This window comes from Balaenoptera physalus (assembly GCF_965194825.1).
Source record: "Balaenoptera physalus genome assembly, chromosome: 8".
NCBI lineage: Eukaryota > Metazoa > Chordata > Mammalia > Artiodactyla > Balaenopteridae > Balaenoptera > Balaenoptera physalus.
Window position 1 is genome coordinate 87,644,115 of NC_138887.1, and position 23,596 is coordinate 87,667,710.

At 39.9% G+C, this 23,596-nt stretch overlaps 1 protein-coding gene and 1 long non-coding RNA gene across 3 annotated transcripts in view; both read left to right on the forward strand.

Annotated features, from left to right (window-relative positions):
* The window catches only part of LOC309665747 (cyclin-Y-like protein 1), a 34,419-nt gene extending 26,326 nt beyond the window's left edge, over nt 1-8,093 (forward strand). Inside the window, exons 8-10 of one of the 2 annotated variants that reach the window (XM_082472462.1) lie at nt 1,891-2,057; nt 5,334-5,496; nt 7,057-8,093. In XM_082472462.1, coding sequence (XP_082328588.1) covers nt 1,891-2,057; nt 5,334-5,496; nt 7,057-7,173 — 447 coding nt within the window. In that variant the 3' untranslated portion in view covers nt 7,174-8,093. Of the gene's footprint in view, nt 1-1,890; nt 2,058-5,333; nt 5,497-7,056 lie in introns of those variants that run through there. The other variant, XR_014266657.1, reaches the window with a different exon arrangement.
* Nucleotides 1-15,965, forward strand: part of LOC309665752 — a 280,938-nt gene extending 264,973 nt beyond the window's left edge. The window contains exon 2 of the long non-coding RNA XR_014266658.1: nt 11,393-15,965. This is a non-coding gene — a long non-coding RNA (uncharacterized lncRNA). The remainder of the gene's footprint in view (nt 1-11,392) is intronic.
* Nucleotides 15,966-23,596: the final 7,631 nt, after the last annotated feature.

A 23,596-nucleotide genomic window follows, 5' to 3' on the forward strand; every position in this document is an offset into this window, starting at 1 on the left:
AAACCTCTGGCAGATCTGGAGCAGGCGCATAAAGTACTCTTAATTTAAGAGGCTCTCCTGGCTGCTTTGGGGAGAACAGACTGTAGTCTGTTGGGAGGCAGAGAAGTTAGGCAGTGGCAGCGATACAAGTCAGAAGTGACAGACAGAAAAGCGGTCAGGGTACCAGTGAAGGTAGAGGTAACAAGAAGTTCTAACAGATTGGAGCAGGATACACTCAAGTGCAGGTTTTTGGTCTCAGCGACTGGGCGTGTGGCAGTGCTCTTTCATTTATGAGGGAAGGCCTGGGGAGTGGAGCTCTGGGACGAAGAGCTCTGGGTTGTTTGTGTGAAGGCACCGGTGACCACGGCAAGAGTAGTCTCTGTAGAGTGGTAGCAGCAGGAGGCTGACTGAAGTGGGTTAAGGAGAGGATGGGAGAGGAGGAGCTGGCCTCAGCCCTGAGGACGCCGTCTAGGGGCAGTGGGGGACAGGCTGGGGACATGGAAGCATTCACACCGGAGGAAGCCTCTGACAGAGAGGGAGAAGTTGTTCAAAAAGAGACTAACTGTGGGCACAGTGCTCTGCAGAAGTGAGGTGGGATCAACTTCATTCATAGGAGAGTTAGCTTCAGTGAAAAGAAAGAAATCTCGCTTCCTCCGAGACAGGAGGGCAAGTGGGATAAATGAATATCGGCACGTGTACCAAGTTTGCCAGTACAAAGGTGAGAGGAAGTTGAGAGATTGCCAGTGTCGTTTCAGTGCCTCTGATTAGTCCCATAAAGTAGAGAGTTGAACCTTGCGGGGAGAGTCGTTCTTTGGGGAATGGGAGCCGAATTTCACTAAGAACATATAATCTCAATACCCGTGTTTGAAAACACAGTAGAGTTTGGAGGGCATGGGCGAATCTGAGCTGTCAATCTGATAACCCTTCAGAGAGTAAACAGACTCTTTAAAACTGGACATTTTTCTTTTTGTCAAATGGCATATACACTCTTCTACAGAGGTAACAACAAATCACAGCTTACCTCTCTAATCTTTGCTCAGCTGTTAACTCCATCCAGTTCTTTGTAGGGTAGACATTTGATACATGTAAAAGAAACCATGAAATCATCTCACAAACCGGCAGGTTTAGAGCAGCCCCAGGGATACAGACACAGGCAGGTCTTCCCACCTTAAAACCAAAAGAATTGACTAAGCTGCAGATTATGTTAAGACAGAAATGAATAATGAAATGATAATGGAGATGTGAAAAATTGGGGATATGAAAAGGACTACCCTTTGTATGCATGTGTGTTCCTTAAAAAGGCACTAAAATATGGGAATACTTGACAGTTGTAAAGCCCCTTTGTACTGCCTGTCCTGCTGTGCCACGCAGCAGCCACCGGGAGGCTCTCTTGACCACCAGTTTTTATCTTCAAGTTCATGCCACAAAAGGACTGGTGACTCTGAAGAGAAGGTAAAGATGTGCTCAGTCTTACCAGAATTTTACACACTCAAGCGTTATGTAAAATCGCCATGCAACCACCACCAGTCTTGTAGTTAACATTGCACGTGATAGGCACTCAAGCATTTACTGAACAGTTGAAGTCGACACTGGGCTGTATGTGCTGCCCTTGACAAGTGGGAAGGTAATAATACAATGCGTGTCTTTAGAATGCCCTTTGCTGAGATGTTCTTTCATTCCTGTGACCAAAATTGGGTTGGAAATTCACACGGGCAGAGTAGAAATATCAGACTAACAGAAATATCTGACAACTGTGACCTGGCCTCTGGCCTTGGCTTGGCTGAGCAAAGTCTTTGTAGAACCTAGGAATAAAAGGGGTGTCAAAAAGAGATGAAATCTGTCATTCCTAACAATTCTTATCACAGCACTTAAACTGAACTAAAATCAAAGATCAGTGCTCTACTTTTGCAGGTTTACTTAGAAAGGCTTTTAACTTATGCTGAGATCGACATTTGCCCCACTAACTGGAAAAGAATTGTTTTGGGAGCCATTCTTCTTGCCTCCAAGTTTTGGGACGATCGGGCTGTATGGAATGTGGACTACTGCCAGATCCTCAAGGACGTTACAGTTGAGGACATGTGAGTTTGTAAGGTTACCGTGAACTTTCTAACCATTTTCCAATACCTCATTTGCTCTCATAAAGTTTACATTTTTAAGAAATGTTACATTTTAAGAAAGGTTACCTTGTGCAGAGAGCTGAAATAGACATAAAATTACAGCCTTCTTTCTATCTAGCTGTAGTATAACAATTTGTATTTCCCCTCATTAATTGGTAGGTCTTGATGTGTTATTGTTGTAATATTCTGCTTGATAAATTGAAATTATTTTTCTGGTGGTTTTTGCCAAACGTTTTACAAGCTCACTACCAGAACAACATGGTACAGTAAGTAACTTGACAGCTTTCTTAAAGCTGTCTACCAGGTCCAGTCCATTTTTAAGGGGCACATGCCTGGTCTTTGAAGCAAGTGGCCACTGTTAAGGTCTTAGGGCCTCTAGACTACTGACAGGTTATAATTTCAACCTGAGCCACACATTGTGTATTTGCTTTTGCTGGTCTTTTTCTCCTTTTTATCTGAGGTTCTGTTGTTACAGAAACTATGATGTACAGGTAGCCACATATAAAGGTTTCAGATCCCTGTGTTCCTGTCTCCTCCCCTAAAGTCTGCTGAGTTAGGAAACACCTACCTCTCAGGTAGTCCGGGAAGCATCCCTGGGGCCTCACCCAGGGCACTCAGCAAACATAGCGGCACTTTGTGGGGCCTTGAGTTAGTTAGGCAGGTTCTCCTCACAGATGGCACGCTCACATTGGCATGAAACGCCAGGCTTCCAATCTGGCTCTGGTGAAGGGCCCCAAGGGTGGGAAGCAGGATGAGCCAGAGAGGTAATTCCAGCAGACTCTCAAAGTGCCCGCTTGACAGTGAACCTGTCTTTGTGGGTGGCATTCAGGAAAATGTGAAAGGACACCTCTTGATTATATTGGACAGCAGAGGCCGATCAAGGTGGCAGGCAGGGGCAAGAGTTTGTTTTTGTTACCTTTGCCCCTTACTCTAGATAATTCACAATTACCAAAGTGCATATTTACAGCTGAAGCGAGGAAAGTTGTGACTAAGAGAAGGGACCAGTGACTGTCAGTAGCTGTCAAAGTGGCTTTTGGTGAAAATGCCCACTTTGGTGACCATGTAAACCAGGTGGTCGTGGTGATATTGCTGGTAGCAATCTTAGCAAACAGTGTAACAGCAGATAATGAATTTGAAATGAATGGAAGTACTTTTGGAAGTTGCAGAAACTAAAGTGACGTTGACCAACACTATCATCAGTCTTTAAACTGGTCCCTTGAAGGAAGGAAAATTTGTAATCGTGAACACCATCCCTGCCAAGATGGCAGCTGAAATTTTCTCAGAATCTGCAACTGAGCTGACTGGGGCTCTGGTTCCAGGTACAACATCCGAGAACATGCAGGGAAACGTGTGGGTGTTCATAGACATTGAGCCCAGGAGCATTGGCGGCACTGTCCAGCTATGAAGAGACTAATTCTAAACAACGCTTTTCTGTGTAGAACGGAGAATCACCAGGAGTTATGTTTATAATAGGCTGCTTTTGTTTATGATCTTTGGGAGTTGGAAAGCATTACAACAAAGTGTTTAATACACATTTGTTTCATCCCTCTGCTGTTGACTACTATTTGTAATGGTCTCATTTTGAGTCTGAATTGAAAAATTGCTGTCTATCAGCTTTTCCTTAAAACTTTCTAACATCTCTGTGTCTTGTTAAATATATATTTCCCTTCAAAAGAGTAAGTTAAACTGAGCAGCTGCTGTTCAGACAGTTTGCTGCGCCTGTAAGTGGTAGGCTCTTCAGCCACCTAGCCATTTAAAAACAGCAAAAAACACAGAAGATGCATATTCTGTAGGCATAATGCTTTTCTTCAGTGATTAAAGCTCTATTAATAGACATGTTAATCCTATGAAGTACTGTATTTCCACACAATTAAAATGTATTAGTGGAGAAAATATAAAAGGGATAGTGAAGTGCATTTATTCCTGTAGTAAATTAAGTCCTGATTAGCTGATTATCAAAACATTATCTGATTTACATTTCTATAGACTTCTGGCCGTATGAACAGGAAATTAATTTTGGAAGTAGGTTCAGTTAGGTTTAAAGTTCAACAAATGAGAAACCTCATTTCTGCTCATACTCTGCTCTCCATACAGGAGAACATGGAGCATTTGTTGATTTATCCAATGGATAAAATATTAACACTTTAAAACCAAGAAACCAAATGTGTTGTAAAATAAGCCACTTGCATGTTTGTTTGGGTATTTATCATTTTTATATAATCAACTCTCTAAAGTGATTGCTGTGAAAAGTGGTAAGATTTACTCTAACTTTATATTTATTTACTTAAACATTTGGCAAGCAAATGGCTGGATATGGTCATATAGCAGAAGCCTGCTCCCAGCACTCTACTTTCCCACTTCATTGAATTCGCCCTCTGTGGGCGTGTGCAGTCTGTCCTGGCAAGGGGCGGTAGGTCTGAACATTCTGGGCTGCTCTCCTAACACCGGGGGCAACAACTGCTCTATCAGAGGTCGTATCGTAAAGTGGGTTTAGTCTAGCTGAGACATAATCTTACTGCCTTCCTAAGCTTAAAAAGTGCATCCTGTCCTGTCATGGTGACGACAACTCACCCTAGTAAGGTTTTAAGGTGAACAGAAACTTGCATTATGCCCTTTGACACAGCCCCATGCACGGGGTGGGGGTGGGGGGGATTCCCTTTCCCATCGAATGTAGCTTATTTATTTATTTACTTGAGATGAATCCTTGTTGCCTCAAGAGTTTTCCCCCCTCAGAGATAATAGCAGTGGCTCTCGATGGATCCATTTGTTGCCGTGGTGATGTGCCCACTCCTTTTGTTGGCTCGTCTCTACTTCAGTAAGCCCCTTCCTGTCATCAGCCCGGTGAAAACGTCTGCAAGTTCTTCAGAGCTAATAAACAGCATACATCATTCCTTTCACCTGATCACTAGAGCGGGGCCTCGTGAGTGAGTGTGGAGCATGAATCGTACAGCTGCGCTAATGGAACTCTGAAGAATGAGCCCCTGAGTCAGCAGCATGAGTGCATAAGAGGGCCATAACCTCTTCCCCCTTGTCCCAGACTCAAAGTGCTGGGACGCAGAAAGGACCACAAATAGCTGTACCTTGTTTGAACATTAGGGTATTAATCCAGCTGGGTAGCCATTATTTGTTTCAAAACAGTATTTAGAGCCATCCTAGTAGCTCAGAATGGTATTTTTGAAGATAGCCCAGTTGACTAAAATTGTCCTGTGTTGGTTTTGTCTTCTCCTCCTCCCCCAGGAATGAGATGGAAAGGCACTTCCTGGAGCTACTTCAGTTTAATATTAATGTTCCTTTCAGTGTGTATGCCAAATACTACTTTGACCTTCGCTCCTTAGCAGATGACAACAAGCTGAATGTTCTATTCACTCCTCTTAGCAAAGAAAGAGCACAGAACTTAGAGGTAAGGCTGTGAAATCACTAACTGGGGTTTTCTGTCAGCCACCGAAGCCACACCTGTAGCTAAATTATATTAAGCAGTGATTAGGAAAATGGAAAGCTGTTAACAGTTTGAAGAGCTTATTGACCCGTTGGCATCATATTTCCTGTGTCTTTTATGGTTTATACAGGGATCCCACATTATAAAAAAAAAAAATTGTCTCTTCTGTAACCATAATTCAGAATACTTTAAATCATATTTAATCTGTTCTTAATGGTTTTCCATTTGAACCTCTACACTTACATATAACCATACATGAATAATTTCTTAAAATTGTATCCCTAATCATATGTACCTACGTAATCTACTTACCACTCTTAACTGTCTTTTTTTTTTTTTATATAATTGATGTTTTGGACTATTTCTACTGTCTTGATATTTTTAATAAATAAATAAATGTATTTATTTATTTATGGCTGCATTGGGTCTTCGCTGCTGCACGCGGGCTTTCTCTAGCTGCGGCGGGCGGGGGCTGCTCTTCATTGCGGTGCGCAGGCTTCTCATTGCAGTGGCTGCCCTTGTTGCAGAGCACGGGCTCTAGAGCGCAGGGTCAGTAGTTGTGGCGCACGGGCTTAGTTGCTCCTCGGCATGTGGGATCTTCCCGGACCAGGGCTCAAACCCGTGTCCCCTGCATTGGCAGGTGGATTCTTAACCACTGCGCCACCAGGGAATTCCCTCTTAACTGTTTTTTACTCAGCTTGCAGTTCGTGTGTGTGTGTGTGTGTGTGTGTGTGTGTGTGTGTGTATGTGTATGTGTATCACAGTTCAGTCCCATGAGTTTATTAGACAAAGCATCCGTGGCTAACCTGAGAGACCTATACTTGGAAGGTATAATGTGGATTCAGATACTGGATGTAGAAAGTACATGAGTTTTTAATATAAATGGTAACGTACATGGAACAAAGTAATACTTATGGCTTATGATTTTTGGTGGGTATACAGCAAAATTCACAACTGAAATGAACACATTTAAAATTGATACTTTCTCTGGTACCTTGGTGGTACTTTAGAATAAGATGTTTTTCTACCATAATTTATGTGCAAGTGAAATAGCACCTTTCAGCGCTTGTCATTAGACCTCTCCTACCTTCAGCACATACCTACCTGATTAAAATTTTCTTAGAGTATGTAATAACTAATGAAAACTGAAGAGAAGTTGAATAGCTGAGTAAACACTGATTTTGCCCAAGTGTATGTCCATTACGTTTAAGGATCACGTGTGTAGGTAACAGATGATATTGCTATTAGGAGCCTATCATTAGGAACCCAATTTTTAAGTAACTCTAAGTTATTAGGGCAAGTTACCCCTTGCCCCAGCAATCTAATCATAGCCCTTAAAGGTTATTACCTTAGGGAACTGTCAGTTAGTGTAGATATCAGCTATCCAAAGTAGCAGTAACTATGAACTATCTAAACGAATGGAGATGTGTGGCTTATCAATGATGCTTTTTTTGTTTTTTTAAGGTCCGAACATGTTTTTTCCCCCCTAATTATACCTATGTTCTACCTGATTGACTTTCCTAGGCCATTTCCAGATTGTGTGACGACAAATACAAAGACGTGTGTAGAGCTGCTATGAGAAGGTCTTTCAGCGCTGATAATTTCCTTGGTATTCGGCGCTCCAATGCCATCCTCTCTTAAGGGAGAAGTGAGGGGTTGTAACATCATAAACCCCTCGAAACAAGGCCTGGAGAAATATCACCTCTCCTGCTCAGAAACCAGCAAAGTTAGTATTTTCACCTTAAAGAAAGACATTGAATTCAAGAGACTCATGGACAAGCGAAGATTATGCTCATAGGAAAGAACGGTACCTCGTCAATGTAACACGCTCTTCTGTCCTTTTTATTGTAAACAGAGTTACAAACACCACTCCAAAGCTAAAAGCTCCCAATCCACGCACAGATATCTGCTCCCAATCCACGCACAGATATCTGATAGCTGTGAGCTATGTCAGGTTTTTTAATTAATAGTTTAAATTTTTAGACTTTAAAGACACTAACTATATAACTTCTATGTTTTTCTTGCCTCACTGTCCCATACTGCTGCATATTCCTTTAGGATCAGTGCAGTATTACCATCAAAAAATGGGACTCCAAAAAAAAAAAAAAAAACAAAAAAAAGAAAAAAAAAACAAAAAAAAGAAAAAAAAACAAAAAAAAGAAAAAAACACAAAAAAACAATAAAAAAAGAAAAAAACACAAAAAAAAATAAAAAAAAGAAAAAAACAAAAAAACAAAAAAAGAAAAAAACACAAAAAAAAGAAAAAAACACAAAAAAACAATAAAAAAAGAAAAAAACACAAAAAAACAAAAAAAAGAAAAAAACACAAAAAAACAAAAAAAAGAAAAAAACACAAAAAAACAAAAAAAAGAAAAAAACACAAAAAAACAAAAAAAAGAAAAAAACACAAAAAAACAAAAAAAGAAAAAAACACAAAAAAACAAAAAAAGAAAAAAACACAAAAAAACAAAAAAAAGAAAAAAACACAAAAAAACAAAAAAAAGAAAAAAACACAAAAAAACAAAAAAAAGAAAAAAACACAAAAAAACAAAAAAAAGAAAAACACACAAAAAAACAAAAAAAAGAAAAACACACAAAAAAAACAAAAAAAGAAAAACACACAAAAAAACAAAAAAAAGAAAAACACACAAAAAAACAATAAAAAAAGAAAAACACACAAAAAAGAAAAAAAAGAAAAACACACACACAAAAAAAAAGAAAAACACACAAAATACAAAAAAAGAAAAACACACAAAAAAACAAAAAAAAGAAAAACACACAAAAAAACAAAGACAAGAAAAAAACACAAAAAAACAAAAAAAAGAAAAAAAGAAAAAACCACAAAAAAACAATAAAACAAAAAAAGAAAAAAAACAAAAAAAAGAAAAAAAACACACAAAAAAAAAGAAAAAAAACAAAAAAAGAAAAAAAACACAAAAACAATAAAAAAAGAAAAAAACAAAAAACAAAAAAACAAAAAAAACAAAAAAACAATAAAAAAAGAAAAAAACACAAAAAAACAAAAAAAGAAGAAAAAACAAAAAAGAAAAAGAAAACACAAACCAAAAAAGAAAAAAAAACAAAAAAGAAAGAAAAAAACACAAAAAAACAAAAAAAAAGAAAAAAAACAAAAAAGAAGAAAAACAAAAAAACAAAAAAAAAAGAAAAAAACACAAAAACACAAAAAAACAAAAAAAAAGAAAAAAAAACAAAAAAGAAAAAAAAACAAAAAAAAACCCAAAAAAAAACCATGGGACTCCTAACAACTCATAAAGCCAAACTTCGGAACAGACTGTTGTAGCATCGTTAGGTTTTGCAGGGTTCTTCCTCCCTACTATATCATTGAAGCTGCTAGTCATTATTGGCAATCAATTTAAACCAAAAAGCTGCTGAATAACACATGTCATCCAAATTCTTTGCAGGCAGTACTTATTAGCATATTAGCATGTTTGCGATCATAAACAGAGAAAGTAGGTTATTTCCTTCTATTGGGTCCGTGCTGCATTTCTTGTTAACTATAATGGTGCTTCTGATTTTGTGATGATTTTCCTCTTTGTTATATACTTGTATTAAAGGATATTTTCATAATTCCAGCCAACATGGTGGTCCAGTAATTAACAAGCCGGTGATGAAATAGAAGGTGTCCCAAAAGTCTTACAACAATTTTAAGCTTTAATATAGTGTGCTTGGATACTCCAGAACACTGTCGCAGAAGTATAAATGCTAGACTGGCAAAACATCACTTGAAACTTTAATCGAATTTCTTCTAAACTCATTTACTTTTGTACATTTTAAACATTAAGCTTTTATTTTTTTATTTTTTATTTTTTTAAATGAATTAATTTATTTAATGGCGTGTTGGGTCGTTTCTGTGTGAGGGCTTTCTCTAGTTGTGGCAAGCGGGGGCCACTCTTCATCGCGGTGCGCGGGCCTCTCACTGTCGCAGGCTCTCTTGTTGGGGACACAGGTTCGAGCCCTGGCTTGGGAAGGCCCGTGAGCCACAATTACTGAGCCTGCGCGTCTGGAGCCTGTGCTCCGCAACAAGAGAGGCCGCGATAATGAGAGGCCCGCGCACCGCGATGAAGAGTGGCCCCCACTTGCCACAACTAGAGAAAGCCCTCGCACAGAAACGAAGACCCAACACAGCCATAAATAAATAAATACATAAATTTTAAAAAATAAAAAATAAAACAATAAACGCTTAACGTTTAAAATTTACAAAACTAAATGAGTTTAGAAGAAATTCGATTAAACTTTCAAATGATGTTTCGTAAGTTTGTGGCATTTATACTTCTACAAGTATCAAAGCTTAAAATTGCACTAAGACTTGAGGGGATACCTCCCCTCCTCTTTTTAAAATAGTCCTTTGCAAGGCTGGGCTGCTTACCTGCTTGATCACCTAAGTTTCTTTTTTCTAGATTTGGTAAAGGAATTATGAACAACAGTGTTAATTCACATGTAATAAATTGAAAAGAACTGGACCCTAGTAGTAGTGACAGGAGAGTAAGTGATACGAAACAGCTTTTCTATCCTGTGTGTTAACCTGGCTGTAGGTGTCTCACTTCAAGTTCTATTTAAGAGGAAACATATAAACCTTAGGAACCCTTACCTCAGGCTTTAAAAGGCAGGGAGGTCCAGTAATCAGTCTTTTTGGAGATTGGTAACGATGTCACCTAAACTTGAAATATTAAAAAAAAAAAAGTGTTCTCAACTATGTGAAATCTTTCTCCTCCTACCTTCTCAAATGTAATCCTAGGAATTTTGCCTGTAAACAAAGCATTTCTGGGCCAGAAGTACTTTCTCTCTTTATAGCAAGGCTTCACATTATACTGAGTGCTGCAGGTTCCATCATTTTTAAGGGACAGAGACATAAATGATAAATTATGGTGTATAAAATACTACAATCTACCACCTCAAAAAATATTGTTTATGGAGTTTGGAGCTTGGAAATTCAAGTACTGATTGCAGTTTTATTTTGAAAAGAATGCTACAACTTATGTGGTTTTTCTTCCTCATGTTTATATTAAAAGAAAAGCTAATAAACTCTATTTTAATTAAAATATATGGCTACTGTGTTTGTAACACTTCTCACTGTTCACATAACATTACAACTCTGCTAACTCAAATGTTTTCAGTCAGCTCTGATAGTCGGGCCTTAAAGCATTTTCAAACTAACCATTCATAAGTTGTTTTGACCCCTGCCTTTAGTTAAGATGTAGACATTTATTTCTTCAGCTTACGCTCTTTTCAACCTGAAGATAATCTAGTACACTTAAAATCACTGGCTACAGTGCTCAGTGGCATCATGCATTAGATGGCATTTTTGAATTGTTTGTTATGGTGCCAAGATGGAAATGCACATTGAAAGATAAAAGTAGGTGAATACACAGAGAAAGGAATTACAGGAGTACTGTAGAATCAGAACTTGTTGTTTGAGGGTTTCAAGCAATTGAACAGGAAAGAAAATGGAAGAACAGGAAGCAGTAGAATTGTGGTTGCTGTTAAGAGGGTGACTTTTAAACAAGCCACGTAATTTGACTTTAACATGCTATTTCACTTAACATTCCGTTGGAAATATACCAGATCTCTAAAGTTTCTTTTAGACCCTAGCCACTGCACTTGAGCAATATTCCATCAGTCCTGATAGTATTGCCGTAGTATTTCATCCACCTTAGTTACCTTCCTAAGGTCACATCTTTAACTTTGTTCTTGTTAAGTTGCTGATGAGGATAAATGATCTGATTTAGTACAGAAGGGAAAAAAAATCTATCACAAGTCACTGTTTATATCAATAGTTTGCACCGCGTAGTAATATGCCAGTTACTAAGCAGAAATGCTGACATATCTCGAGTGGTCGAAGGTTTGAAAAAAAAAAATTGGGGGTAGGAACATTGGGCATGACTGTAGCTTCAAGAACAAGTTGGTAGAATAAGGGGAATCGCTAAAAATTGCTTTTCCCCTTCAGCTTTAATTCTAGAGGCAATACAGCCATTTTAATAAATGGGAAATTGAGGCAACTTAAGGTAAAAATTTAAACATCACAAAGTAGGTTCTCCAACAAATATGGGGCATGGAAACTAGTTATTAATAGGGTGGCAACTATGGCATTTTTTTCCAGATTTTTATACTGAGGAAGGGTTTGTTCCCTAAAGTAGTAAGACTATAAAAGAATATCTGACTACCTGAACTCAAATTTTATTTTTTCGCTTTTTAAAAAAAATTATTTTTCTCTATTGGAATACTGACATCTGTGCAATTTTAACTCTGGTATACCGTGAACTGAACTTTATTCTTTACAAGGAAAAGACAAAAGTTTGAAATGTATGTTTGAACCAAATTAAATTGCCATTTTTGTATGTTAAATTCATGTGGTTGACCCTAAGACAACTTCTTAGGGCCCAGTGTTTCTGGTTAAGAGAAATGTTTTCCACCCTGTATCAGATTCCATCATGACCCTATTCTTTCACATTTACTCCTAATGTACCCTGTATGCCCATTATTGAAATTCAACAGCACTAAATCCTAGTTTTACAACAGGTCAAATTTCATTTCTTAGTTTTCCCATTCTATAAAATATACCATTCCTTGATTTTTGAAAAATGCTGAAGCCAGTATTTACTGGAAAACAATTCACTCTGTATTCAGGTTATGCAATGTTTTTGGAAATGTTTACCTATAGCGTGTAGGTTAGCTAAAATCTTTCATCACCCAAGACTTCTCTCTAACCACATGTAAAATGACTACGACTGTTCCCTCACCCAGAAGCCGCATTCTTGAGTATAGAGCTATTTGGTAAAGCACTTGACAGCTGGTAGGGGCTCTCCCAGGGGTAAGTGCTAATTTCTATGCAGAATCTGTAGATTACACCCAGCATCTATCAAGTTAAGGATTAGATCACCTAAAATCTTAACTGTTAGCCACTCACCAGCCTGGCCAGCCTGACACCGTGCCAGCAAGAATACAAAAGATCTAGGAGCCCTTCAGAGACACCTGGTCCCTTGTACACAGGTGCAATCTGTTTGGCTTCTGAGGCAATTTACACTAGTCCGTTTTAAATGGGTTTGGCAGATGAGATAACATGTACTTCATGTGAAAGAAATGTTATGAATACCAGTTTATGGTTTAGGATCGCTAACATGCAGAAAGAACCAGGAAAGTGAAGTAGTATAGAAATTAAGAGAAATCCAGAGTCAAATGAAAAGAGGTTAATGTTCTTTAAAAAAAAAAAAAAAAAAAAGGAACAGGTTAGGTGATTACTTAACTGCTGTGAGGGCAGCTAAATAATTTGAATGTGATTAGAGAAAGTCAGTGACAGCCTCAGAACCTAAGGTCCTCAAGAATATGTCGATCTCTACTTCAAGACCTCAAATTACTCTGCTAGCTTTTTCTTACAACATCTATTCCTTCATCTTACCGTTCTCAATTCTACTGACCTTTACTTCTAGCTCCCCAGATGGTGGCCCTTTATCTCCTCACTGTGGGAACCGACTCTTCCAAACGCAGGGCATCAGTGTTTTGTCCACCTCCCACTGCCCTCTCTCAACAAGGTCATCTCAGCTTCACCCTTTGACTCTCTGCTCGTGTCCAATGTGGCAGTGCTTGATGTTGGTTACTACTATGAGCCATTTCTAAAACACTATCACCAGGTTCCAGGAAATACAGGATTTCTATGGCTCACGGGCTAACTGGCCCCTTGTAATCCCCTTTAATCAACTACTTGAGCCCTCCTGTGTTCCCACAAAGTAGTTGTTCCCAATTTGCTGCACTCACTCCCCTGATCTGCCCACAACCCTAGATGTATCTCCTCAGGCTAGGCAGCAACCCCACCTTCCAAACTCCAAAACTCATTTCATCTGGCATTAGGAATAGATGCCTCACTTCTTAAGGTAACCCCTCTCATCTAAGGGAGAGGATTCCATCCCAACTCTTCAAATCAAATTTCTATATCCAACACCCCCACCACCAGGATGGTGGTGAGGATGGGGCAATTTGACCTTCCTCAGCCCTTGACATGTCCTAGTGTTTCTCAAGATGTGGTCTCCAGACCACCTGCCTCTCATGGGCTGAAAGTCCCTGTAAGAAATGAAGCTTCTCTAAACGCAATGTGGAATCCTAGAACAGATAAAGAACATCAGTGGAAAATCTGGTGAAATCCAAATGAAGTCTGGAGTTAACAGTAGTGCGTTAATGTTGACTTCTTAGTTTAACAAATGTGCTATGATAATATGTTAATATTAGGGCAAAATGGATATATCTTTGCAACTTTTCTGTAAACCTAAAATAATTCTAAAAGTTTACTAAAACAGAACAAAAAGACCTAATTCTTGGATCCCAAATTAATCTCAATTCCTGGAGCTGAAGCCCGGGAATCTACATTTCTAATAGGAACCCCAAATGATTCTTATGCAGACACAAATTTGAAAACTAGTCTTTCAATTCCCTTTCCATTCCATGCCTGAATGGCTGCTTCCTCCTTGTTTTACTTACCTTAACCTGATTTCATCTTTTAGATCCTCTCAACCCTAAAATATAAGTACTATCATTATCCCCCTTTCACAGATGAGAAAGTACTAAGATGCAGTACACAAATGAAGTACTAAGAGCTTAAGTAATTTGTTCAGGATCAACAGCCCATGAATGATGGAGCTGGGAGTTGAATCCCTAATCAGTCTAGCTCCCAAATCTATGCACAGAACCATTCTACTTCCTCTCATTCTGTTGCACGTAAGAGCTCTGTAACTAAATCACTAAAAGAAGCATTATTACCTATTTCTCCAACTTCCTAAGTCCAACAGTGCCCCCCTTTTCCACTGGGGGGAATGAACAATGAGAAAGCATTGGGAAGATGTGCCAACTAGAGACCTGGACGGGTAAGGCACAGTGGCTCTTGCACCAGGATCCAGCTCAACTGCTGTATTTTCTGTTCTCCCAAATGCCCTAACATGTACCAATCTAATAATGCTCATAGTACTCACTTTGATGCTAAATTAATTATCTCAGGTTTACTAAGCATCTGTCCAGATTGTCAGGGAAGTGCCAACTCTAAATCAATTTACAGTTGGCCCTCCGTATCCACAGGTTCTGCATCAGTGGATTCAACCAACCATGGACTGAAAATATTTAGGGAAAAAAATTTCAGAAAGTTACAGAAAGCAAAACTTGAATTTGCTGCACACCACCAACCATTTGCATTATATTTACAACTACTTACTTAGGATTTGTATTTGGTGTTATAAGTAATCTAGACATGACTTAAAGTATAAAGGAGGGTGCGGGGGAAGATGGGAGGATTGTGCGTAGGTTATATGTAAATACTGCACCGTTTTATATAAGGGACTTGAGCATCCATGGATTTTGGTATGGGGTGGCACGGGGGGGAGGGAGACTACTGGAACCAATTACCCACAAATACAGAGGGAGAACCATATATCCTCTTATCTTATCTGGGTTCCCTGACTTGTATTTAGACCTTAATACAAAGTTGTGGATCTAACTGCTGAATGATGAAGTTTTGGGAGTTTCTGACTGCAAACCAGACACACACAACAACAGCAGCACTTCTATCCAAATTGCTTCAGTACAGAGTATAGATGGAGGGTTGATAAAATAGAACACAATCTCAGGTAATGTCTCTGTTCTTATGTGTATTTTCCTTCATTTCTTCAAGTGAATCATGAAACAATCACAGGATCAGCAGGAGAAACCTATGAAGTATATTCAGGTAAAACATGTTTTCATTAGTTCTCCTTCTGGTGATTGGAATTTCTTTGATTTTATTATCAATAAAAACGTTGCCACTTATATTCAAAGTACATCCGAGAAATCTGATCATGAAGTTAGAATGCACATACCTCCTTCAGATACTCTTAGAAAACAGTGTCTCTCCATGAAAGCATGAGAAAAATACTTGTACAGCATCTTATTTGCTTTACCATTGCTTTAATGCACTTTAAAATTTAGCTACATTAATTGGGAACAAAGAAACAAAAATAGACATTTCTTTGTTTTTCATAAATAACTACTCTCCATATTTGATAAAAATCTCAAAGCATTATTTTAACTTCCCACAAATATAATACATACAATTTTTTTTTTCTGAAATAATAAGGTCAGCAAATTAAGTATCTTGACACTAATATAACCACATACAACTGCTATTCTACTGACTTCCAGGAACAAAACAAAAACAGAAAACTTCTTATCAAGATGCTCTGGGTTTCCTTTTGCTAGTGTTAGGGATCTGGAATTATAATCATCTGCCAGTAATAATTTTATAGATTCTAGTTGATTGTCTACAAATAAAATATCGCTGGCTCTGCTTTGTGAGTTCTGGATTTGACAGGACACTGACAATACCGCATGGGACAGGCACTATACACACATGGAAATCAGAAAAAGTACTGAATGCCCTGGACTCGAACTACTGACTCAGTATGTGCCTCACTTGGCTCAGTAATAAATTCACCTGCACCAAACCCGTATCAAAAGTCACTAAATCTCTCATATATATAATATATATTATTTATATACACACCCACAACACATACACACTATACATACAGTTTGTAACAACATGAAGTAATATTGTCTTCAAATGATGTACCACAGACTGAAATAAATCCTGTAATTGTCATCAAGCTGCTAGAAGCTTTTGAGAGTTCTGAGCCAGGTTACTTAGTTACTTTCATCCTGCCTACCCTTCATTCACCCTGCTTTAATGTCTTGGTAGCTTTTTCTTTCAAAACCACCCTCCTCAACCCAGGCGTATTTCTTTCCCAGGATCACTTGATCGGACTTTGGAGGCAAGAGAGGGCATGCAGGGGGAGCAGGAAATCCTCAGCCACTGTACCTCACACCTGCCTAGATTTGTGATGTTCTCTGGCCTGTTGGCCACATTCGGTGTTAGAAAGCAGTTATTCAAAGCTTTGTCCCTCCTACCCCCCTTGGTCTTTCTGTAGAGCACAAAAGTGAAAGAAGCCTCTTTAGCAGGGGTAGCAGTTCATTAAAATATACAACTACATTTCCTAGCTCTGGGGTTCCCATTCTGTACTTGAGACTGCAGGTCACGGATGCTGTTATTAAGGTGCGGTGTGGGCTCCATGAGGTTTTCTCCTGGCAGCCGGTGTCAGGATTAGCGCAGCCCTAGCCCAGGAGGAAACGGCCTAATGAATACCAACTTGGAAACAGTGGTGTCAGCACGTTATTTAAGCTTGTACATTGCTCACAATTACACACAACACACACACAGGCTTATCACTGGAAATGACTACGAGAAAACATGACAAAGGTTTGCAAGGATAAACCAATAAGGCACCAAGAATACTTATTTTCAGCCAATTTAGACAACTTCAAAGTGTGAGGTTAATAATATAAATTAAAATGACTTCCTAAGTCTTATCAACTGATTTACTGAGAGGTCACATATTAGTTCCTTCTAAATCTTTACCCCCTAATCTGTGATGGGAGACGTTGCTTACAATTGAACCATGAAAGGGACAGCCCAAAAGCTGTACATGTGAAACTAAACTGGGCCTTAAATCCTCACTAAAATCACAGAGCTGGCTGTGAAGAAGCTGCTAAACCACCCCACAACCTTCCGGTTTATAATTGTTTTCACGAGTGTGGATTGTTTGCCTAATAAAAATAAAAATCAGAAGAAAACAGCATATGAGATGGAAATAGGGGGCGACCATAAATAGATGGGCTTCTCTGCCCTGGGTAGCGGGAGGGGTGGCTGAGGTAAGACTTGAGGGAAGCAGGTGGGCTTCATCTTTGAGGGAAGGGAGGGGGAGAGCAGCGGTGAGAACAGAGGCTGAAAACAGAGGCAGCTCTGAGAGTTGGCCTGGACCTAGACCTCCAAATGCATTACCTGTATTGCCTCTCCTTGGCTTAGTATCCTTTGTCTTAACTGTCTTTTTTTTTTTTTTTTAAAGTAAATTGGTTGTTCCTTTTAGGTTTGGTATGTTGCCAAAATGAAAAATAGTTGTTTTAACAGGAAGAATTAAATCACTTCAACCACATCATCCCACAACTTTTAGATACATTCTGCATCATCTTTACACTCCTCCACAAAAAAAAAAAAAAAAGGAAGAGGAAAAACCCAAATTAGGCACAATGACCTAAGGCAGCAGAATAATCTATGTACTTTCTGGGAAGACATGTTAACTGAGGGAAGAGGTCAAGGTGATCAGAAAAGTTCCTCATTTGAAAAACAAGAGAGGAACTGGCCCTCAGGTAGGGGATCTATTTCAAGGTTCTAAGAAGCTTCTGAACAAGTAGAGGAATTAGATGTGCAAAAAGTTCTGTAGCTCTGTGTACAAGGTTTTGTCGAATATACTGAAATTTTGATTCAGAGGATGAGTGTGTAAGAGCAGTGCATTTTTATAAACGTGAATAGCTTCTAAAAGTCCATGAAAACTATAACACCAGGCTTCTTTCCACCAGCAAAGTGCTTAAATACACTATGGAAACTATACACTTGTTTACTTAATATCCATAATGTAAAAACTGACCTGGGTTTAAATCTGACTTTTCCAACTTTGGTATAAATGAAGCGCAAATCCCTACACTTGCTGTTTTTCTAGGGAGACATCCTCAAATTTTAATCGTTTTTGCCATTTTAGCTTCTTAGATTTAGTCCCCACTCAGTCCTGGTCACTGGTATTCTGCTGGCCAATGCACTGTCACCGCCTTCCCCAGTAATGGCCTCACACTCTTCTTGAATGAATGGTTAAATAGATTAGGAAAGCAAACAGAATTTTTAACAGTAAAGTATGTATGCGTGGTGTGTGTACGTGTGTATTCATCAATACATAGGCTTTCATATATAAATGAGGGAATGGTTCAACAGATTAGAAAAGCAAACAGAATTCTCTAACAGTCAAGTGTGTGCTCATCACTCTATAGGCTTTCTCAGAAGAGGAGGAAGAGAAAAATATATTGAGGTGAGGGGGGGGAGAACAGCTTTCCTTTTGCTACACTGATCCATGTTTTAAAAGCTTATGCAAGGGTGTTATGGGTCTCATTTGTTTTCAGAGGCCGCAGAGAGCAGTGTCTCGATGCTTTTGGAATATCTGGCTGTAATCTAGTCCAAAGTCCAGGGACACTTATTTTCCCCCATCGCTGCCAGTGTTTGTTCACAGGACTGCATGGTGCGCGCCCGCCGCCGCGTCCCGCCCGCCGCTCTTCTCCTCCCCTGCAGGGGGATCCGCGCTCCAGCGGACTCCTGGGGGCGGTGGCGGTTCTCCCGGGACGCGCCGGGCTCCGCTCCTCCCCCGCGCTCTAGCACCCTTTGGCCCACCTCCGGCGGTTATTGAACTGCGCGCGGTGGCGGCGGCGGCGGCGCTGGCCGCAGCGGAGTCACGGCCTCGGGCTGACTGGCCTCTCCCGCCCAGCCTGGGTCACCTGCTTCTAATGCCCGCCGGGAGGCTCCGCCCCGGCCCCGCCCCTTCGCGCTGGGGCTCGGTTGGTGGGCCGCCCCGCCACGCTCTCCGCGCGTCCCCGCCCACTGCCCCGCGGGCTCAGCCTCTCCCCAGGCGCCCTCCGGCCCCGCCTGGAGCTGGCAGCCGAGGAGCGTGGGCCAATCGCCGGCCGGGAAGCTATGGGGGGCGGGGCGAATGCTAATCACGCCTTCTTGAGACCCGGAGCGGGAAACCCTAGCTAGAAGTCCCTCCTGAGTTCTCTGCTGGCGTCCACTGGTGCGGGGCTCACTTTCCCGTAATGTTCTAGCTTCCACGGCACCTACCAGGTCTCCTATCTGCAGCTAAGCATCCTTAGAGTCCAGCGCTTGTTTAAAAGAACTGCTCAAAGAATCATTCTGAACCGTGGCACCTGTCTCCTCTCTGCGCTGCCCTCACCAGGTGAGCTCAAATTGAGATAAGTACAAATGCTTACTGAGCCCCTACTGTGTGTCAGACGGCGCGTTAATCGTTCTCACCTTAATACAGGATGTCTCAGATCCTTACAACAATTCTTATAGGTGAAGAAACAGAGTTTAGAAGCATACCAAGGGAACCGAGCTAATGATAGTTCCCCCAAGAAAGCCACAACCTAGATAATCTTGTTCAGCGCGGTATTCCGACCGCCTAGCACAGAGTAGGCTCTCGAATGGCAAACCCGGGATTCGAACCGAGATAGTTGGGACGCAACAGCCACGGTTTTTACCACCTCCTCCCCCCTCCCCCCATATGCGACCGGTTATCTCCCAGGCTTTAACCTTTACTTTTGCATTTCGTAACAAAATCTTACTGTTGCGACAAGAAAGTGATTTTCTTTCTGTCTTTGGAAGACTCCAGACATGTTAGTCCTTTATCAGTTTATCGGGTTAAAAATCCAGGCAGTTCGAAGTCGCCCGCAGAGAAAAGCAACACTGGCTCCGGGCTCTGTGGCGCTCTCCAGATGGATTATTATGCTGCAAGTTTTAAATGTCCTAAAAATGCCTCTTTTCTACATGTTCTAATTAGGTTGGAAGACTGAGGTGTTTTAACATTCTTGAAATTCATTCACACGCTTACAAAGAGGGTTTGAATTGTTTCCCGCTCCCCCCACCCCTTCCTTCTACTGGAAGAAGGCGGGAAAAAGGCAGGAGGGCCTGAGTTCTTGAGGGACTCAGGACTGCACTTTAGGACTGAGTCGTTCTTGTGTCCTGGATCCCACTTACACAGACTGGGAGACAAAATTGCAGAATAGCCCTCTTCCTCCTGCTTATCAACAAGACTTTGTGAGAAATAATGAGGAATACGTGTATTAATCCCAGCCTCAAAGTTAAAAGAAATAAATATAAATCTCTTCACAAACATTAAAACCGTTAATAAATATGTTTAAAATGTACTTTACCTCTTTCATTCCCTGGGATTCTACAGGTGCTTATATTTTTTTGGTTTTTTTGGAACTACTTGGCACTCAGTGTCGGCAAACATCCCAGGGTTGAAAGTAGTGGGAGTTGAAAAGCTATGGAATAGCAATCAAAAAGAAAGGGAAACCCTCAGTGGAAAGTATGCACAGATTGTGAACATGCCAAGAGAGGCTGCCTCATTCTGTGGCCTGTATGCAACATGTGTATTATTGGGGATGGACAAGTGTTGGCTAATAATAAAAATTATTTGAAGTTGGAGAATGTTAATCACTCATGCTGGAATTTAACCAGAATACATGTGTTATTTCACTTGGTTCTGACTCAAAGGATATTATCTCCTAGTCTGTAAACCTCTCCCTTCTTAATCAACAGGGAGATGTTATTTTTGCTTGGAGATCTCTAATAATAGTAGTAATAATAGCGGGAAAACTTGGCCAAAAGAAACGTATTTTGCATTGTATAGCTTTTTGTATCATTTGAATTTTTGCTTTTCTGCATATAGTATTTCACTTTAAAGGCAGTTTAAAATATGCTGTTTAACATGTATTAGGCAGGGTGCTACATAATTCATTTCAGTTAGCTCATTTGATCCTCACAACAATCAGATGGAACTGGCATCATAATGGCTTCCTTGAAGTTACATGTTTAGTCCATGGAAAGGACAGAAATCACAATTTTCTTCTGAGTCATACTTATTGTTTAACAAACTGGAAAACACTGAATTATTTTTAAAGATGCAATTTTTAAGCAACTAGAACATTGCCAGGCATTCTTAGCTATTAATTCACTCATCTATCCTTCCATCTAGCCATCCATCCATCCATCCATCCATCCAAAAACACCAAATTTCTGACTTGAAGACACTACTGTTATATTAAACGTGTTGCTACAAAGTGGAATTCATGAGGTTCAACTTAAATTATTGTCCAAGGTGTACTTATTAATTGATGAAAATACGGAGGATCATGCCAAACATTCCATCTAGTAAGACTGTGACATTTTGAAAGTTTTGAAGTATTGGTTTTGGATTTTGTAATCAGAGAATAGTTATTGCATTTCTAATCTTACTATACTTGTATTGATTATACATATTGAGACACTTGAGAGTTCAATGCTATAGGAATGACTGGACAGGTAGCCTCTGTATACTCTTCAGTATCTTGATAATCAAGCCTGGAACAGTGTGCTGCCCATAGATGCCTTTGGTAAATATTTGTGAAATAAATGGATGAATAAATGGCAACTGAGATTAACTTTTTAAACTTTAGCAAGTGGCATTGAATCCTTGGATAAAGCTTACCTTATGAGCTATATATATCTCTGAGGTTGACCCTACCCTGTTAAATGCAGCATGAGTCCAAACCTTGGCTCTTCCTTTACTAGCTGCCACTTTGGACAAGTCACACAACAGCTCCAGGTCCTCTTTCCTCATCTGTAAAGTGGAGTTACCCCTCATAGAGTTGTAGTGAGGGGTAAATGAATTTATATGGTGAAGAGCTTAAAACCATGTCTAGCACCTCGTAACTCTGTTTAAGTCTGTTATTAGTTTCTACTGGGTTCATGCTATTTTTCTGTTTTCCCACTCTATTTTCTCTTGTGTATCACTTTAATAATGGGAAAAAAGTTACATTTTTTAGATGTACAGGCATACCTCAGAGATATTGTGGGTTTGCTTCCAGACCACTGCAATAAAGGAAATATCACAATAAAGTGAGTCACATGGATTTTTTGGTTTTCCAGTAATGTCTATAAAACTTACGTTTACACTATTCTTCAGTCTATTAAGTGTGCAAGAGCATTCTGTCTTTAAAAAAAGTACATATTTTAATTTAAAAATACTTTATTTCTAAAAAATGCTAACCATCATCTGACAACTCAGGGTTGTCACAAACCTTCAATTTGTGAAAAAGCAAAGTCTGCAAAGCGCAATCAAATGAGGTATGCCTGTACTTTATGTCTGAGCACACTCCCAGCTGTCACCAGCTATCTCTAGCATTTAGATATTAGCTAGATTTTATGCCAAAGCAGGGATCATTTCACTTGCCCTGGATCAAAGTGCGTACACCTGACATCGGCAACCAGCCTGCAAGTGTGCGAGTGTGCACAGGGCTGGCACAGGACAGACACCCACAAGCCAACTTGAAATCCCTCACAGGTATTTCCAGACTAGCTTTTTCCATGTCCGAGAGCATTTCTGATAACTCCTCTTCTCATCAGATCAGACACCTCTAGATGAGAAACCCAGACACTAATCAGAGGATTAACATGATGAGTCATTTATCCAGGTTCATAATAAGAATGCCTTGTTCACATTATAAGTGGAATCATTCAACTGTAATCTTTAGTCCTCTCCCCTCCTCCACTGTGGTGGCGATTATAGAAAAGTAAGAGCTTCTTTCTTCTTTCCCAGAGGCGATGGAAGCGCTAATCTTTCCCACTCTCAGCAATGGCTCTCAGCTGCACATTACAATCACCTGGGGAGCCTTAAGATCTACTGATGCTTGGGCCCTACTGAATCAGAATCTCTGGCTGACGGACCCAGACATTGTTTCTTGGTTTCGTTTTATTTGTTTCTTTTTGTTGCCGTTTTGTTTTTAGCTCTCCAGGTGATCCTGATTTTCAGCTAGGGTCGAGAGCCACTGACATAGATGGTTTTGTTATTTCCTCAGCACAGCCCCAAACTTGGGCCTAGCTGGATCTTCTGCAGAAAAGGGTTAATCACATCATGATGTAAAATGGAACACCTCGGGAGAAAGTATAGAGAAGTACGTTCTAGTCTAACTGCATGTGAGTCTGTTTGGGCTGAAGGAAAGTGTATGTATATGAAGTAAAAAATATGTAACAGAATTGTGGTACAGTGATGGCACAGTCAACAACAATGGTGGCCGTAACAGTAACTGATGGGTATTGGGCATTTCCAATGTGCATGCACTGTGCTAAGCATTTTACATATATAATCTCTTTTACCCCCAAGAATCCTGTGAGGTTGATATTATCAACCCCATTTTATAGATTAAGAATCTGAGGTTCAGAAAGTAACTTGCTACACAACGGCACACACCTTCCAACTTGGGTTTTCCTCGCTCCAAAGGCTATGCTGCCATTGATTGCAGGCCTCGTTGTAGGCCCAGCAGTAGAGGGTCCTGAAAACCACCAGATGGTAACTCTTGAGATAAGCAACTTCCCTTGTTCCTTATCATCCTTTTCCTG